At 47.2% G+C, this 19,343-nt stretch overlaps 1 protein-coding gene across 2 annotated transcripts; it reads right to left on the bottom strand.

Moving 5' to 3' along the window:
* Positions 1–208: 208 nt before the first annotated feature.
* SERPINB9 (serpin family B member 9) lies at positions 209–12,129 on the bottom strand. 2 transcript variants are annotated; one of them, XM_062183911.1, is made up of 8 exons: positions 12,055–12,129; positions 11,606–11,706; positions 9,298–9,475; positions 7,978–8,115; positions 7,479–7,596; positions 5,236–5,378; positions 3,704–3,859; positions 209–2,311 (listed from the first exon to the last, which is right to left on the bottom strand). In XM_062183911.1, exons 3-8 carry the CDS (start codon positions 9,463–9,465, stop codon positions 1,904–1,906), a joined length of 1,131 nt encoding a protein of 376 aa, XP_062039895.1. In that variant the 5' UTR covers positions 9,466–9,475; positions 11,606–11,706; positions 12,055–12,129; the 3' UTR covers positions 209–1,903. The 2 variants fall into 2 exon arrangements, with proteins under 2 accessions (XP_062039895.1, XP_062039902.1); XM_062183918.1 differs by lacking the exon at positions 12,055–12,129 and having other exon boundaries at positions 11,606–11,907.
* Between the last annotated feature and the right edge of the window lie 7,214 nt (positions 12,130–19,343).

The raw sequence follows: 19,343 nt of genomic DNA on the forward strand, positions 1-19,343 counted from the left end.
AACCCATTGCTGGTGGGAATGTTACACGGTTTAGTCACTGTAACAAAGGACTTCCGTCTGGCTCAGCAATTCCATATGTAGGGGTACACCCAGAAGAATGGGAAACAGGTATTCAAACAAAACATGTATATGCATGTTCAGAGCAGCACTAGCCACAAACAGCCAGAAGGGGGAAACAATAAATTGTCTACCAATGGATGAGTGGATAAATTGTGCTATGTTATATCTATACAGTGGAATAGCATTTGGTCACAAATAGGAGTAAGGACTGATACATATTATAGCATGAATGAGCACTGAAAATATTACATTAAGTGAAAGGAGCCAGACATAAAAGGTCATATATTATATATTTCAATTTATATGAAATTTCCATTATAGGTTAATCCATAGAGAAAACAGATTGCTGGTTACAAGGGGCTGAAGGGGGGAGAACTGAGGAGTGATTATTTAATGGATACAGAGTTTCCTTTTGGCATTAGGAAAACTGGGGGGGCGGGGAGGGAGAACTGAACTGTGTCCTTTACAATGGTTAATTTTATGTTATATGAATGTTACCTCACTAAAAAAATTCACAAAAATCCACAATCAAGTTGGTTATATGCCATAATTTAAAGTTATAGCACTCATATATAATCCAATTACTTATTATTGCACTATAAGTGCCACACTGATATGTAAGATGAATGTCAATCCTCAATGAGCTTAAAGTGTAGTTGAACTTAAGCATTACCCAGGGAGATTAAAAACATGATTATCATGAGAGCAGTGCCCTCAGTGCGTAGTGAAAGGTGAAAGATGTACAGCTGGCTATGGACAAAAGGAAAAATTCTGCATGGCCTTTGAAATGAAATCGATGCACTGAATAGAATTTTTACTGTTAAAACTGGAAGTGGGGAGATACTACAACATGAAGAAAGGTGAGGCCGGCACCGTGGCTTAACAGGCTAATCCTCCACCTTGCGGCGCTGGCACACCGGGTTCTAGTCCCGGTTGGGGCGCCGGATTCTATCCCGGTTGCCCCTCTTCCAGGCCAGCTCTCTGCTATGGCCCGGGAAGGCAGTGGAGGATGGCCCAAGTCCTTGGGCCCTGCACCCGCATGGGAGACCAGGAGAAGCACCTGGCTCCTGGCTTCGGATCAGCGCGATGAGCCGGCCGCAGCAGCCATTGGAGGGTGAACCAATGGCAAAAAGGAAGACCTTTTTCTCTGTCTCTCTCCCTCTCACTATCCACTCTGTCAAAAAAAAAAAAAAAAAAAAAAAAAAAAAAAAAAAAAAAAAAGGTGATATCCTTATAAGAGGATCACAAGATAAGTTTAAAGGCATCAAATAATCAAATCTGGCTGTCATAAAAGCTACATAAATTGGGCACAGATTTCAAAGGACAACAAGGTGTTTTCAGGTCCCAGCACTTAATGCAATGTTTGGCATATACTGGGTGACTGATGAATGTAAAAAAAAAAAAAATGCATCAAAAAAAAATTTTTAAAAGTCAATGCAACAGGAAACTATAAATAGTAGCAATAATATCTAGCAACATCTACTGCCATTGAGACAGTCAGATTACGGGAAGTTTGTGACAGATTTGAGATGCCAAGAAAGTACAATGTGATGAGAATGAGTTGCACATGCAAGGAACGGGGAATGCATTTGAAGACCTCTAGGAAAACTTTGCATACCATTCTATGGAATTTGAACTACATCCTAAATACAGGAAACCCTATGGCCTGGTGTCGTAGGATATTGCTTAAGTAGTGGTAAGTGAGTGGGGAGAGCTGACTATGCAGCACCAAGAAATGGTTCAGAAGAATGAAGAATCTGTCCACATCTTTGCACGTGGAGACGTAGAGGGGAACATGGAGACACAGAAAGAGGAACATTCTCACGGGCACAGAAGTGCACTCCTATGGAGAAGAGAACCTGCCACAGAACAGGAGGCTTTTGGTTCTGTTATGCCTGATGAAAAAAAGGAAGGGGTGGTCAGCACAGAACACGGGTGGAGATTCCACGCGACCTGCCAGAACCGTAATGGCTGAAGTTGCCGCGGCGGCCTCTGTGGCTTCTTCATTCACCTCCACAAAACTCTTGTGCACAAACTTGGACAGACACAGGTCTCTTTCAGCTGACATGGCTGACAAGTTGGACTTGCCCTGTTGGAAGATATCGACCATTCCCAACTGCTGAAGCACCGATTCCATGTCGTAATCCTCTTGCAGTTTAAACCTCGGCAGGAAAACTTCAACTTTGGTTCTCTTCATACATTCTGGCTTGGTCCAGGCTGTGAATTTCTCAAAAGTGAGATTCTTCTCCACCTGAAAGACCCAAATTAGACTTAAGGATTCAGACATCAGTGGGTATCTCCAGGTGCACGCACTCCCATAGGCAAGCAGTCCCTTTCTGCTTGCTGATGTGTGTTGATTAGTCACATTGCATAGAAGCCCCTTCATCTGCCAGGAAGCTTGTGAGCTCTCTGACTTGTCATGTACCCCTTGTGCTATTCCATACACGACTTCCTTACCAGGCAGCCTGGAGGCAGGAAGACTGGGCTGTCTTCTCTCTACCCAACAGCTTCCGAGACACCTTTTATTCTGACAAGTATACATGATCATATGGACGATGTTCTGTTTTTAACAATGCTTAGTTTTGAGGACAACAAACCATTGCTGGTAAGAAAGAATGGGCTCTCAATACAAGCCACCCCATAAGGGAAATCTGCCCTGCATTGGTGTTACGTGTGATTTCTGGAGTCACAGGGAGGTGGACAGAGCCCTCGGGTCAAGAGCTCCTCATTGCTGGCCATTCAGGTGAGGGTTGACTTGACCTAGGCACCAGTGCTGACATGAGGCAAGCAGGGCTGGGATGCACCAGGTTGGGCTGTCTCTGCTCCCTTCTCTGAGCAATGAACTCCATTCCTTCCTGGCCACCACCATTCTCTCCTCCTTAGATTTTTTTTTAATTCATTTGTTTGAAAGTCAAAGTTACAGAGAGAAGAGAGAGAAAAAAGAGAGAGAGAGACAGACAGAGAGTTCTTCCATCCACTGGCTCACTCTCCAAATGGCCACAATGGCTGGAGCTAGGTCAGGCCGAAGCAAGGAGCTAGGAGCTTCTTCCAGATCTCCCATGTGGGTACAGGGGCCCTAGCACTGGGGCCATCCTCTGCTGCTTTCTCAGGCCATTAGCAGGGTACTGGATTGGAAATGAAGCAGCTAGGACTCAAACCTATAGGATGCCAGCACTGCAGACAGCAGCTTAACCCACCATGCCACAGCGCCGACCCCTCGTTCTTAGATTTTTTAAAAACATGATACTAAACACAATGATTATGGTAATAATGGCTCACATATATAGTGGTATGACATTTGTCAATGTACTAAGCCTTTTTCCTTGAATTATCACCATTTCTTTCTCTTAAATAACCCTATCAAGTAGACCTTATCATCAGTCCCATTCTAGCTCTGAGAAAACTGAGACCAAGATGTGTTGAGTCACTTGGCAAGGCCACCCAGAGAAGAGAGAAATCCCAAAACTAAGTACCTGCAAACTGTGCTTTGCCACTGACTTGAAAGGCAAATGCAAATGTGAAAGCAATACTAGAGTGCTGCCCTAGTAAGAAGGAACACAGAAGATGACACACATGGAGGATGTCACTGGACTTCTCCAGTGGAAATTTAGTGCGGGAAGACCCTCAAGCCCTCCCAGCTCACCGTGCTGAGATCCACGCCGCTGTCTGGGAGCAGAATGATCATGCTCAGCTCCTCCTGCTCGTAGGGCAGCTCCAGCACCTGTGCCTGCACCTCGCTCACGTAGGACATTTTAAACTTGGACTCCTGATACATCATCTGCACTGGCCTTTGCTCCTTCTGGTGGAAATGAACAGAGGAGTGTGGAATTTTAAAACACGTTACTGAAAGAGGCAAGGAAAAGTTTCTAGTGAACTGCAGCGGATGCCAGGAGTTTTTCAGCACCAAAGGCAACTTTGAAAAGTTCATGGACAATCAAATTAAAAGATGTTCATTTTGTTGTGGAAAAAAAATCTGAAACCCATGTAAGCAAGGGGTATTCAAAAATTTCATGGGAAATGTGACTTACGAAAAAACTGTAAGTGGATTTTTAAAATTCTTTTGTACCAGAATAACCTTTTCTTTTACTTTCATTTGGAAGTAACCTTTAGTTGTGCTCTAGTTAGCACTTACAGAATGTCAAGCAGCTCCATCTTTTCATCATAAGTCATCAAATGAAAGCAGGCAACCGTGCAAAGACACTCTATTCACCAAAACAAAATCAATTCCTTCTGGGCAAAGGTGTTTAGCCTAGTGGTTAAGACACCATATCCCATATCTGAATACCTGCATTCAATACCTGGTCTGGCTCCTGACTCCAGCTTCCTGCTGATGCAAACCCTAGGACACTGTGGTGATGGCTCAAGTGATTGGGTTATTTATTACTCAATAACCTGAGAGTTCCTGGCTCTCAGTTTTGGTCTGGTCCAGCTCCAGCTGTTGGAGGTACATGAGGAGTGAACCAATGGATGGGAACTCTGTGCGTCTCAAATAAATACATAAATAATGTTTTTTAAAATGTGGTACCTGGCATTTCCAGAGGAAGTCAGATTTTCCTCATTTAAAGCATGCTCAGACAATTTATCTAAGCAAACAATATGATCACATGAAATTATGTAGAGAATTTTTCTATTAAATTAGAAAAAAAACTTAATAAAGGAGGATGAAACAGTTTCCCAACAGTGTTATTGGAGTATAAACAGATACACCATCCCAGAAAGCAGCCTGGCAACAAAAATACAGAGGTTCCTTCATTGACAAGGGAGTTATAGCCTTCTAAACCTATCATAAAATCCAAAAATCATTAAGTCAAACCATTTTAAGTGGAGGATCATCTATATATACCCACATATATTTTCATTCATTTTAACCCAATTGTCCCAATTCTCATATTCTAAGGGAACAATTTTTAAGGAAAACCTTCATTTTTCAGGATTAGGTGCTCTCAAGGGAGGTATGAAAACTCTGAGACAGTAGAGCAGTAATAAAACGTGCACAATTAGAGGCAGCAAATATTTTTATTTCTTTAACTTTCTCCTCCTGAATCTGTAAATCCATTGAGAAATATACTGTTTCTATTATTTTTAACCCAGTCATCTATGCTCTTACAAAGTCAAGCTTTTCCATTAATTTCTTCATCAAACTAGCATAATTTCTTTTGTCAAGCTTCTTCCTACCTGGTTGATCTTAAAAGGCATTTCCTTTGTGCAGTTTTTATAAAACTGCTTGTCCCATCTTCCTTTGAAGTAGATGGCATTGACGAGAACCAGCTTGGTTTGGGCATTAATGGAATTTGCTGGCAACAGCTCATTAATTTTACCTGTTGGGAAAAGCAGACACCACATTTAGCTGCCTTTTATAGATGTATGATGGATAAACTACGAGAGCTTGCAGCTAGGTAGGACTGAGCCTGAGGTACTAGCAGATCCTAAAGTATTCATCAAGAACCAAACATTCTGTTTCCGGGGATGTTTCAAACGACCATTGGGTAAAGTACATGGATTCCTGCATCTCATAGGGGAGTGTCTGGCTTTTAATGCAAGCTCTGCTTTCCAATCTAGATTCCTGCTAGCCCACGCTGGGGGAAGCAGGTGATGGCTCAAGTACTTGTGCCCCTGCCACCCATGAGAGAGACCTGGATTGAGTTCTAGGCTTTAGCCTGGCCCAGTCTTGGCTGCTGACCACATTTGGGGAGTAAACCAGTAGATGAATGATCTCTTTCTCTTCCCTCTCTTTTTGTCTACCTTTCAAATAAGATGGATATCAACAAAATAGCTTGAACATTAGTTTTCCAAATGTGCTGAGACTGGATTATTACTTACAGAATCGAGAAACAACACCTGTGAGTGGTATTCTTTGTTACCGACACCTCCGGAAATCCACCAAGTTGAGGATGCCGAGGGACTTCTAAGTCCTCCAGCAAAAAAGCGGGAACACTATAGCAGGTCAGAGAACAGGACATGGAAGTCGGGCTGGAGGGGCCACAGTTACTTCCTATGGTTAGATGGAGTGTCTGATCTCACACTCCGCCATCACACCCAGTTCTAACATTCTCCACCTACACATGGAAAACCAGAGGGACCTGGGATGAACTGGCTGCTAGGAGAAAGAGCTGGCAGTGGGCACATGAGGGGCACCTGGCAGACATAACTACTGGATTCTCCAAACAATGCCCAAGGCATCCCTGGAGAAGACAGCGTGGCAAGTGACAAGATTCCCTCCCTCCCTCCCTCCCTCCCTCAGGTATCAAGTGGTACCTTTTCTGTGATCAAAGAGCATCCCTGCTAATTCACTGCCTCGATGGGGCATAAGGGTTCGATTCCAAGAAGGAATGAGGAGAACTATTACTTCTGTAAGAAATATGTATCCTTCACTGTCTCATTGGTTAACAGCAATAGGAGTGTTCCTTTTGTACTAGGGGTAATAAGTACAGAGACATCTGAATGCTTCAAACATCAGACGATGATTGGTCTTGGGGTCAGTGTTAGAATAGGTCACTCTCAGCCGGCGCCGTGGCTTAACAGGCTAATCCTCTGCCTTGCGGCGCCGGCACACCAGGTTCTAGTCCCGGTCGGGGCACCGATCCTGTCCCGGTTGCCCCTCTTCCAGGCCAGCTCTCTGCTGTGGCCAGGGAGTGCAGTGGAGGATGGCCCAAGTCCTTGGGCCCTGGACCCCATGGGAGACCAGGAGAAGCACCTGGCTCCTGCCATCGGAACAGCGCGGTGTGCCGGCCGCAGCGTGCCTACCGCGGCGGCCATTGGAGGGTGAACCAACAGCAAAAAGGAAGACCTTTCTCTCTGTCTCCCTCTACTGTCCACTCTGCCTGTCCAAAAAAAAAAACACAGAATAGGTCACTCTCCGAAATCAAAAAGAACCCCAAGTGGAGCTCTTTTCAGTCTTTGGAAATGATCAGCCCTGAGAGAGGGCCTGGAGTTGGCCAATCAACTCTAGGCTTATCAAGTCTAATTATAGGCGCGTGAATGGAAGGCACAAAGGAAGCAGAAGTCACTGTAACTTGTGAAAACAGTGGCGATGGAGACCTCGGGGAATCTGGGAGAAGCAGCCCAAGTGCATGGCTCAGGGAAGAGCTGTCCACCAATCTCCCTCACAGACGTGGTGGGGTCACTGACTGGTGCACATTACAGGCCAGTGAAAGGATGTTTTATTAGAAGTTACTAAGCTGGAAATCCAACCTAAGAGTTTCCTTTTGATGTCTGCAGCAGGCATTCTAGTCCTAGGAGAATACACAAAATTCTGTTGGAACCCTGAACATGTGCTAGGAACCTTTATGAATCCACTGAAGCTCAACTGATAACACAAGGTCGACCACAGGAAACAGCAGTGAAATCAGAGGAGGAAGAGGGGGAGGAGAGGAAGGAGGGAGGGATGGGAGCAGGGTGCAGCAACACATCCTTCTGACCTTCTGTCTTCTTGGAGACCCAGGTGTTTATATGGTTCCTGGATTTCTCTGCAGCTCTGGCAAAAGAAAGTTGCTCCAGCTCAGCGTGGTAGAACTGAACGCAGGCTTCCTTAAACGTCTTTGGAGAGAAAAGCATCCAGTGAGGCCGCCTGGCTAAATGAGATGCCAGCAAGCTGCCAAAAATTCTGATCTTACATTCACTTTTTAGTTAAAAAGAGCATATGCATTTCCTAAAAGTGGTCCCATCCTAGTCTAGCATGTGTGAAAATATCAGAGGTTGCAACTAGGTAAGGACTGAGCCTCCAACTAGCAGAGATGAATATAGCAATTTTACAGAGTCAAATTTTAAATAAGGCAAGGTGCAATTATGAAACTGTCATCCTTAAAAAAGAAAAAAAGTTCACGAGACGTTTCCCAAGTTCTCTAAGGTGTTTCTCCCAGGCTCTACGTGACCAGGTATTTTGAATACAAGTGTTACAGTTCTACTGATTGGACTTACAGAAAGGAATTCACAAGTCTTCTCTCCAAAGAGCCTGTTGGCTGTTCTAAGCAGGTACTGCATGCCTGGCCTGTTCATGTCGGTGAGAAGTGCCTGGAAGCCCTGGTGCACATCTTTCTCTGTGGTCAAAGAAAGCACCTGTAGAGAAAAATCATTAAAAATGACCTCCTTGCTCTTGGGTCTGTTACGTTCCATAAAAGTATCCCTTGAGAGGAGACTATTTTTATTTTAATTGACCATTTATTGCATGCTGGAGGAGTGACACTCTTGGGAGTGGGGTAGGAGTGGAGAGAACAAGGGCGAGAGAGGCCCAGAGAAGGGGCTCCTAAGTCCCGCACCCCACAAAGAGCACGCCTTCCACAGAGGAAAACTGGCCTCTAAAACATATCCCAAAAAATACATAGTTAAAGGCACTAAAAATGCAAAGAAAAATGGGCAGAAATACAACCACAACATGTATCTCCAAAAGGAAGTAAGGCTCTGAAATGTGTAATGTGATTAATAAGACTAAAACATAGTTATTAAGATTGTACCCTCAAGAGACTAATAATATTTTTTTAAGAATGCAACACTAGGCTATAAAGAGTCTTCAAACCTCACACCCTCGGTGATGAGACGGAAATGATTATAATGAGTAAGCTTGCAGTAAAGGCTCATCAAGGGAAGAGAAAGTCATTGTGAAACAAGAAGCCACCCTCCCACGAGGCAGGTGCTCAGACATGACACACATGTTGTCGGATTCTTCTAGGACTCCTGCACACCCCGTCAAGCCAGGGACAGGGACTGGTTCTCTAATCCCTTCCAGATGGCCACGGAACAACTGTAGAACAGCAGGAATGAGCCTTCACCGTCTGGCGTGTCATTAAGCACAGGCCTTGTGCGTGTTTCTGTTCATGTATGGCCTGATTGGGCGAGGGACACAGGCTGGGACACAGAGGCCGTGAAACAGGCATCAACCTCCCTGCCAACGAGCAGTTACAGCTGCAAAGTCTTTGCCCCCAAACTGAGAGCCATGTTGGCAGCTTAGGCTTCACATAGTTTTAGTATCACTTTCTAAATACAAAGACAATGCAGGACAAAAACTTGACATCGTTCTCCAGGTCACTAACCGGGGCAACATTGTCCCCACACAAAGAAAACCTCAGTGGAGGAGGTGCGTGTCTCTCCTTCCCCTCGGCACCCCTCCCTGGAAGACTCACCCCTCTGAAAACAGTGCAGGCCCCCGGCCTGCCCTCCTTCACGGGTACGAGTAGGAAGCTGGAGACAGAGCGAAGCAGCCACAGCCCGGCCCCCACTGAGGGCCACAGCGGGCCAGCTTACCTGGGCCACCTGGGCCGCGGTGTTGCCCTTTGCCCCCAAGAGGACCATGGCCAGGGCAGAGGAGATGCTCACAGGAGAATAAAACACATTGTTCGAAGGGTTGTCTTGACATAATCCCTTTAAGAGGCGGATGGCAAAGGTGCCGTTGGCTTCCGAGAGAGCATCCATGCTGCAGGGTCTGGATGCAAAGAAGAGGGAGAAAGCACTGTGTCTACACAGCCCTGGGCGCACTCAGACCTGGAGGGCTACTTTTGGTTTCCATCTTTTCTTTAAAAAAAAGATTTATTTATTTATTTGAGAGTCAAAATTACAGAGAGAGAGAGAGAGAGAGAAAGGTCTTCCATGTGCTGGTTCACTCCCAAAATGGCCACAACTGCCAGGGCTGGACCAAGCCGGAGCCAGGAGCCAGGAGCTTCCTCTGGGTCTCCCACATGAGTGCAGGGGCCCAAGCACTTGGGCCATCTTCTGCTGCCTTCCCAGGCACATCAGCAGGGAGCTGGGTCAGAAGTGGAGCAGCTGGGACTCAAACCAGCCCACATGGGATGCCTACACTGCAGACAGCTGCCCCACAGCAATGGCTTCTTGGTTTTCGTCTTGATGCTCAGGAACTTTGAGGCCTGGGAGAAATCTACTCAAGGTTGTTCCTCATCCGAGCAGTAAATCCAGATTCTAAGGTAATTCATCAACCAGCTTGAGAGCCTCAGGAGGATGCCCAGGCCTGACTTACTTGATCAAACAGACAGACACACAGGACAGAGCTGGGAGCAGTGAGCTCTGGTGTCACCCGTACTGTGTCTGGCTCCTGCATCATTTTGCTTTCAATCTTCTTGCTCATTTGGAAACACGGATTTGGGAGCTTTACTCATGAGTCACAGCCAAAGCCCTGAGAGTGGGCTGTGCATGGGACAGGGGAGCCCTGATCCCTGTAGAAACACAAGGCAAGGAGGGAGCCGAGAAAACAGTGAAAGGAGAGGAAGTAAACCAGCCAGAACAGGAATGCAAAAGTGGACATGCAGGGGCAGCTCTGGCCTCAGGACAGTCCTGTCACCCTCCCCCAGCCCCCGGGGTCCTTGGGACACCAGCCTGAGTCACCAGCTGGGAGAACCCCTGACTGCTTCCTCCCAGCTCTCCCTCCTCCCCCAACACCCACTGCCAAGGCCTGCCTTCTGCCCCCAACTCCCTCTACCCATCTACTTCTAACCCTCTGCCTGGTCTAGGCCACCCTGGCTCTTCCTGAGAGCCCCTCATCCCCCTGCCTGGGAACCCCCACTCCAGTGGGCCTGTGCTCACTAAAACACAAGTCCAGTCAGCTAGGGCACTGGCCCCGAACAGTCAAGGAGAGCTACCCAGCACACACACACACACACACACTATGCAACATCCTGAGAGAAAGGCTGTATCTTGATCCTTTTTTTTTGACAGGCAGAGTGGACAGCGAGAGAGAGAGACAGAGAGAAAGGTCTTCCTTTGCCGTTGGTTCACCCTCCAATGGCTGCCGCAGCTGGTGCGCTGCGGCCAGCGCACCGCGCTGATCCGATGGCAGGAGCCAGGTGCTTCTCCTGGTCTCCCATGGGGTCCAGGGCCCAAGGACTTGGGCCATCCTCCACTGCACTCCCGGGCCACAGCAGATAGCTGGCCTGGAAGAGGGGCAACCGGGACAGAATCCGGTGTCCCGACCGGGACTAGAACCTGGTGTGCTGGCGCAGCTAGGCGGAAGATTAGCCTATTGAGCCACGGCGCCGGCCTGTATCTTGATCCTTTGACACCCCTCCCCCCCCATACTCCCACTCCAAATCAAGGCCACACCCATGGCCTTCAAGTGAGCTCTAAGCTTGGGGCCAGGGCTGTGGAGCAGTGGGTTACTGCTGCTGCCTGCAAACCCAGCATCCCATATGGGAGCGCTGGTTTGAGTCCTGGCTGCTCCACTTCCACTCCAGCTCCCTGCTAATGTGCCTAGGAAGGCAACCGAGGATGGCCCAAGTTGTCACCCACTTGAGAGACCCAGATGGAGCTCCTGGATATTGGTAGAGTGAATCAGCAGATGGACAATCTGTGTGTGTGTGTGTGTGTCTCTCCCTCTGTAACTCTGCCTTCCAAATAAATACATAAATCTTTAAACAAACAAAAAATCTCTAATCTTGTTTCATTTAAGTGACCTTCCCTTCACCCAACCCCTTCCCCTACTCCAGCCTCTCCCTCTGGCCACCCTGAAGACCTTTCAAAGCCACCCCTGAACCTTTGCAACCCGTGGATCCCACTAAGGCCCCTGACCCTACAGGCTTCTTGCGCGTCCCTGCTCAGCCCTTACCTTGATTCCTTGTGTCCTTGGTGCTAGCCCAGGAGACCCGACGCGCTCGCAGGCAGAGGCCGCCGCTGGCACCACTGATTCTGAGGCCCTGGAAGCTGGCTCTGGGGAACAGGAAGGGCTTCATCAATTTGGGGTAAATTCTGGGAGGATTGAGGTGGACCGGGAGTGACTTTTAGCGGGCAGAGGTAAAGCAGAACGGAGGGGAGGGGCGCGCAAAGAGAGGGGATGCAGCCTTAGGGGCTGCGAGGGACGCCTGGAGAGGCCCCTCGGAGAGGACCCTGCAGAGGGGCGAGGTCCGCGGCCCACGGGGGACTGCGTAGCAGACACAGCCCAGCGGCGCCACTGACCGGCTGGGGGCCAGAGGCGATTTCTGTAAACACCGCCACTGCCCCGCCTCCCCGCGTCTCCTTGGCCGAGAGCCGGCTCCCCCTGCCTCGGCCTGTGCTCACCTGCCGCCTCCTGCCTGGCTCCCTCCGCGCCCGGACGCCTACCGGTGCCAGCGCACGCAGCCTTTATGCCCCAACCGCCCCCGCCCCACGGAACTTCCCGCTGACCCCGCGGTGGGCGGGCGGAGCTGCGAGGGGGCGGTGCCCGGGTGTCGGGGGTCGCGGCGGGCGCGGCTGTCTCCGGTCCCGGCGCTCGGTCCTCCTCGCCTGCGCGCGCCTGGCCTGACCGGGCCGGGCCCAGCCTGGCCTCGCCTCTGCGACCCGGCCGGACGCTCGGCGTCCTCGGCGCCAGGGTGACTCCAAACCGGCATCCGAAAAGCAAGGGCGTCCTGGCGCCGGCGGGAACCTCGGGGCTGGGCGGCGGGGCGGCCCTGAGGATCGGGGGCAGGGAGGAGACCCTGACCCTGGCCTTCCTCGGTCCAGGGGCGTGGCAGGCTCCGAATCTAGGGTGAGGAGTGTGGTGCATCTTCCACTCGTTCCCTTAAGGGAATTCCATGGGAAGACCGCGTCAGTCATGGTCCCACCTCCCATTAGGACGGGCCCTGGGTCAGACAGCGGGCGGGTGTCCTGACTCGCAGGCGGCGCCGCTGTCCCAGCCGCAGGTGGCCAGGCTGGCCGCAGGCCCACAAGGCAACAGACATCAGACTGGCTGGGGACCTTTACCAGGGACTTCGAAAAGTTCATAGGAAATGGAATTAACAGGTAAGGGGGTTTCTGGTACAAAATTTTTTTGAAATTTTATATGCAGGGGACCTTCCAAAAATTCATGGAAAATGCCTACGCATGGATTCCAAATTTCGTTTTTGTGTCCCAAATAAACGTCTTTTACTTCGGTTTTTTCCACGAACGTTTGAAGTCCCCCACCAGGGAGCTCAGAGGCAGGGACAATCCATGACGTCATTGGAGATCCAATGTGCCATTTCCATCCTCCTGCCGCAAACAGCTGGGAGCATTGAATGCTGGCAGGATGGTGTCCTGAGGGAGGGGAGAGACCAAGCGACTATTTCCCCGAAAGCAGAGCTTTTCCCAGAAGCCTTGGCCCTCAACAGATTTCAACTCAAGTGGAATTAGGGCCTGAATCGGAGTGAGGCAAGCCAGGGACTTGAGTTGTTCTAGAAGCCTGAGCCTGCGCGCTGAGTTGCTCTCTGCCTCACCAGGTGATCTCCTCCTCCTGTTCTTGCTGTCTGCCGTGAGGTCCTCACCAGAGTCTGAACCAACGGGGCTGTCCCCCCACCGTGTAGCTAAATAAATTTATTCTTTTTTTAAGATTTACTTATTTGAAAGGCCAAGTTACAAAGAGGTGGGGGGGGGGGTCTTCCTTCTGCTGGTTCACTCCCCAAATAGCTGCAATGGTTGGAGCTGGGCTGATCTGAAGCCAGGAGCTTCTTCCAGGTCTCGCACGTGGGTACAGGGCCCCAAGGACTTGGACCATCTCCTACTACTTTCCAAGGCCATTAGCAGACAGCTGGATTGGAAGTGGAGCAGCTGGGACTCGAACCGGCGCCCATATGGGGACACCCACACTGCAGGCAGCGGTTTTATCTGCTATGCCACAGCGCCGGCCCCTACGTTTCCTTTCTTTACAAGGTTAGCCTCTTTCAGGTATTTCATCTAATACAGATTCTGAGATAAATTAAAGATGTTGAAACATACTGGAGCAGTGGACATTTGGCCTAGCCATTGAAGAGCCACATGGGACACCGCATCCCTAGGGGGTACCTGGGTTGGAGGCCCAGCTCTGCTTCCCTGTCCAGCTTCCTGCTAATGCAGACCCTGGGAGGCAGCATAGATGGTTCAAATGGTTGGATTTCTGCCACTCACATGGGAAGTCTGGATGAAGCTTCTTGCTCCCAGCTTGGCCTGGCTTAGCCCTGGCTGTTAGGGCCTTTGAGAATGAGATCTCTGTCTGCGTCTCTCTGCCTTTCAAATAAGATGAAAATGGATTAATAAGTAATATGTTAAATGTGTATCTTCCATATGACCCAACCATTCCACTATGTATCTATTCAAGAGAAATGAAAGCCTATGTCCATGCGAAGACTTGTACATGAACATTGATGGCAACTTGAAGTGCCCAGCGTTTATCTCAACAGTCCTATTTTTTGGAATATTTCCTCAAAAATGTTAAGGCTCTGAGAACATATTTAGGATATTCATAAGAGTAGGACATACTGTAAGTAATTAAAATTTTTTAAGTTATCATCTACAAATAGACTATCGAAAGCATGGACAGTCATCCAATGGAATATTATGCACCTCAAAATTGATAGACAATTATCTTTTTTTAAAGGTTCATTTATTTATTTGAAAGTCAGAGTTACACAGAGAGAGAAGGAGAGGCGGGGGGGAGGGGAGAGGGAGGGAAGGAGGGAGGAAGAAAGAGGGAGAGGTCTTTCATCCACTCACTTGTTTACTCCCCAACTGGCAGCAATGGCCAGAGCTGAGCCCATCCAAAGCCAGGAGCCAGGAGCTTCTTCCAGATCTCCCACGTGGGTGCAGGGGCCCGAGGACTTGGACCATCTTCCACTGCTTTCCTAGGCCCTAGCAGAGAGCTGGATCAGAAGTGGAGCAGCTGGGACTCAAACCGGTACCCATATGAGATGCAGGCACTGCAGGCGGCGGCTTTACCCACTACGCCACAGCGCTGGCCACAGTGCCGGCCCCGACAATTACCTTGAGAAAAGTTTATAGTTAAGTAGGGATGGAAGTAGGCCATGGAGATATATGATCAATTTGTATAAAATATAAGCTTATATTTGCACACATAAAATAGAGAAAGTTGTTAGATGAAGCTTCTGGCCTCTGCCAGGCCCAGCCCTGCCCATTGTGGCCTTTTAGAGAGTGAACCAGCAGGTGGAAGATCTCTCTTTGTCTCTGTCTCTCTCTGTGTCTGTCTCTCTCTCTCTGCAACTCTGCCTTTCAAATACATAAATAAATATTTTTTTAAAAAAATTACGGATGGATTTCAAAATTCTTTGCACCAAAATAAACTTCTCTTTAATTCCATTTTCCATGACATTTTTGATGTACCCTCATGTTCTTGTTAACCAACATAATTATGTCAGTGGACACAAAGAGTCCATTCAGTTGGCACGTTGCTAAACATAATAATGATAATCAGCCTCAAGCAGGAGCTCGTCAAAGGAAAGCTTTATTTACTTGTGACAAGCAAAGGAGACGGAGCGGGAGGGTTCTTTCCTGTTCCAGCGACCGTCCTCACAGGCTATTGTTCAAAAATCTGGGTGAGACTGGTCTCTCCAGCTTCCTCATTCCCAGTGGTCTAGCCTCTCCGAACACAATGCCGCATGACGAGCTTTGCTGGAACAACCTCTGAGAAACAAGCTCATGAGTAAACAGTTGCAGATTCCCTGCCCTGGCCCAGGGCCCCTCTGGACTAAACCCTCCCCTCTGGGTCACAGAATTGCAGCCGAATGCTTTCACAGCTCAGGTAGCAAGGTCCTGTCCATAGCTACTTCCTGTGGGGGAGGGGATTGTCCGTGTCTTCCTGGTTGAAAGAGTGCAAACCTGCTGCAGAATCTCGGCTATCTCCTCTTGTGGTTCTAGAGTTACCGGGGCACCTCAGAGGAAATCTGGGCGTGGTCAGTGGGTGCCAATCTTCCTCAATCGTCCTCTGTCAAGGGGATCCAAGAGGAATCAGGTTTGTCCTGAGCCCTTCCTGAGGACAGCATGGCCAGTCCCATTTCCAGTGCCCTTCTGATTGCCAGGCCCTAACTTAGCTGGTGGCCAATTGTTGGCCACACCTTGCAGGGTCCCCCACCCGTGGCAGCTCCCTCTCTCTTCCTGCGCACTGGAGAGAAATGGCTAATAAAGTTGTCTGCCTGTTTTCCATGCTGAGGCTCTCTTTCAGAAGAAGTAGATTTTATTTCTCATGCAATTGTGCTCTTTAGGAGACAGGCTAGACACAGGACTCACTGATCAAGCCCTCCAACCTGATCTGTATCCATCTCCCTACCTGACTGTATTCCCATCCAATTAGGGACAGGGAGTATCCATGTCCTAATTGCAGAAGAGTCCTCCTGCCCTGTTAAGGGGCTGCCCCAATCTGACTCCTGCCAGCTCACTGCCTCCCCTGCACTACCTGATATTAGGGCAGAAGCCTTTGTCTTAATTAAATTTGTTTCTAACTGACATGAGTAAAGCTGTGGTAGAGGCCTTCCCAAGGTCAGAGAAGAAAAAGGGAGGGGTCAAGGATCTAGAAAAACAGTAGCAAACCAAACCCAGATCCAGTAGAAGAAAACAAATAATTAAAATTAGAGAAGAAATCAACAAAATTGAAACAAAAAAAAATACAAGAGGTCAACAAAACGAAGAGCTGGTTTTTTGAAAAATAAACAAAATTGACACGCCACTGGCCCAGCTAACCAAAAAAAAGGAGAGAGAAGACTCAAATTAGTAAAATTAAAGATGGTAATGGAAATGTAACAACAGACACAACAGAAATAAAAAGAATCATCAGAAACCACTACAAAGAGCTGTATGCCAACAAATTGGGAAACCTAAAAGAAATGAATAGAATCCTGGACACATACAACCTACCTAAATAGAGCCATGAAGACACAGAAAACCTAAACAGACCCATAACCATGAAAGAAATTGAATCAGTAATAAACACACTACCAAAAAAGAAGAGCCCAGGACCAGATGGCTTCACTGCTGAACTCTACCAGACATTTAAAGAACTAATCCCAGTTCTTCTCAAATTATTCAAAACAATTGAAAGGGAGGGAATCCTCCCAAATTCTTTCTATGAAGCCAATGTCACCTTAATTCCTAAACCCAGAAAAGATGCAACAGAGAAGGAAAACTATAGACCTATCTCCCTGATGAATATAGATGCAAAAATACTCAACAAAATCCTGGCCAACTGAATCCAACTACACATCAGAAAGATCATTCACCCGGAAGAAGTGGGATTTATCCCTGGTATGCAGGGATGGTTCAATGTTCACAAATCAATCAATGTGATACACCACATTAACAAATGGAGAAACAAAAATCATATGGTTGTCTCAATAGATGCAGAGAAAGCATTTGACAAAATACAACACCCTTTCATGATGAAAACTCTAAGCAAATTGAGTTTAGAAGGAACATTCCTCAACACAATTAAGGCAATTTATGACAAACCCATGGCCAGCATTATATTGAATGGGGAAAAGTTGGAGGCATTTCTGTTGAAATCTGGCACCAGACAGGGATTCCTACTCTCACCATTGCTATTTAATATAGTTCTGGAAGTTTTAGCCAGAGCCATAAGGCAAGAAAAAGAAATCAAAGGGATACAAATGGGAAAGGAGGAAATCAAACTATCCCTATTTGCAGATGACATGATTCTATATACAGGGAACCCAAAAGACTCCAATGAGACTATTGGAACTCATAGAAGGGTTTGGTAAAGTAGCAGGATACAAAATCAATGCACAGAAATTAACAGCCTTTTTATACACAGACAATGCCATGGCTGAGAAAGAACTGCTAAGATCAAACCCATTCACAATAGCCACAAAAACAATCAAGTGCCTTGGAATAAATTTAACCAAGGATGTCAAAGATCTCTACAATGAGAATTTCAAAACTTTAGGGAAAGAAATAGAAGACACACAAAAATGGAAAAATCTGCCATGTTCATGGATTGGAAGAATTAATATCATCAAAATGTCCATTCTTCCAAAAGCAATTTACAGATTCAATGCTATATCAATCAAAATACCAAAGACATTCTTCATAGATCTGGAAAAAATGATGCAGAAATTCATATGCAGGAACAGGAGAACTCAAATAGCTAAAGCAATCTTGTACAATAAAAACAAAGCTGGAGGCATCACAATACCAGACTTCAAGACATACTACATGGCAGTTATAATTAAAACAACCTGGTACTGGTATAAAAACAGATGGATAGACCAATGGGACAGAATAGAAACACCGGAAATCAATCCAAACATCTACAACCAACTCATAATCGACAAAGGAGCTAAAACCAACTCCTGGAACAGGGACAGCCTCTTCAACAAATAGTGCTGGGAAAACTGAATGTCCATGGGGGCCGGCACTGTGGCTCAGTGGGTTAATGCCCTGGCCTGAAGCGCCGGCATCCCATATGGGCACTGGTTCTAGTCCCGGCTACTCCTCTTCCGATCCAGCTCTCTGCTATGGCCTGGGAAAGCAGTAGAAGATGGCCCAAGTACTTGGGCCCCTGCACCCATGTGGGAGACCTGGAAGAAGCTCCTGGCTCCTGGCTTCGGATCAGTGCAGCTCTGGCCATTGCGGTCAATTGGGGAGTGAACCAGCAGATAGAAGACCTCTCTCTCTCTCTCTCTCTCTCTCTCTCTCTCTCTCTCTCTCTATCTCTTTCTCTCTCTCCCTCTCCTCTCTTTCTCTGTGTAACTCTGACTTTCAAATAAATAAATAAATCTTTAAAAAAAAACTGGATGTCCACGTGTTGAAGTATGAAGCAAGACCCCTACCTTATACCATATACAAAAATCCACTCAACATGGATTAAAGATCTAAATCTATGCCAGGACACCATCAAATTAATCAAAAGCACAGGGGAAACCCTTCAAGACATTGGCACAGGCAAAGAATTCCTGGAAAAGACCCCAGAGGCACAGGTAGTCAAAGCCAAAATGAACAAATGGGATTACCTCAAATTGAGAAGTTTCTGTACAGTAAAAGAAACAGTCAAGAAAGTGAAGAGGCAACTGACAGAATGGGAGAATTTATTGGCAAATTACACAACTGATAAAGGATTAATAACCAGAATCTATGAAGTGATCAAGAAATTCCACAGTAACAAAACAAACAACCCAATAAAAAAGATGGGCCAAAGACCTTAACAAGCATTTTTCAAAAGAGGAAATCCAAATGGCCAACAGACACATGAAAAAATGATCAAGATCTCTAGCCATCAGGGAAATGCAAATCCAAACCACAAAGAGGTTTGACTTCACCCCAGTTAGAGTGGCCCTCATACAGAAATCAACAAACAACGAATGCTGGAGAGGATGTGGTGGGAATGTGAACTGGTACAGCCACTGTGAAAAACAGTATGGAGATACCTCAAAAATCTGAATATAGACGTACCGTATGACCCAGCCATCCCATTCCTGGGAATTTACCCAAGGGAAATGAAATCAGTAAACAAAAGAGCTATCTGCACCTCCATGTTTATTACAGCTCAATTCACAATAGCTAAGACATGGAATCAACCTAAATGTCCACCAACTGAAGACTGGGTGAAGAAATTGTGGGATATGTACACTATGGAA

Source organism: Lepus europaeus, chromosome 3 (genome assembly GCF_033115175.1).
Source record: "Lepus europaeus isolate LE1 chromosome 3, mLepTim1.pri, whole genome shotgun sequence".
Classification (NCBI taxonomy): domain Eukaryota; kingdom Metazoa; phylum Chordata; class Mammalia; order Lagomorpha; family Leporidae; genus Lepus; species Lepus europaeus.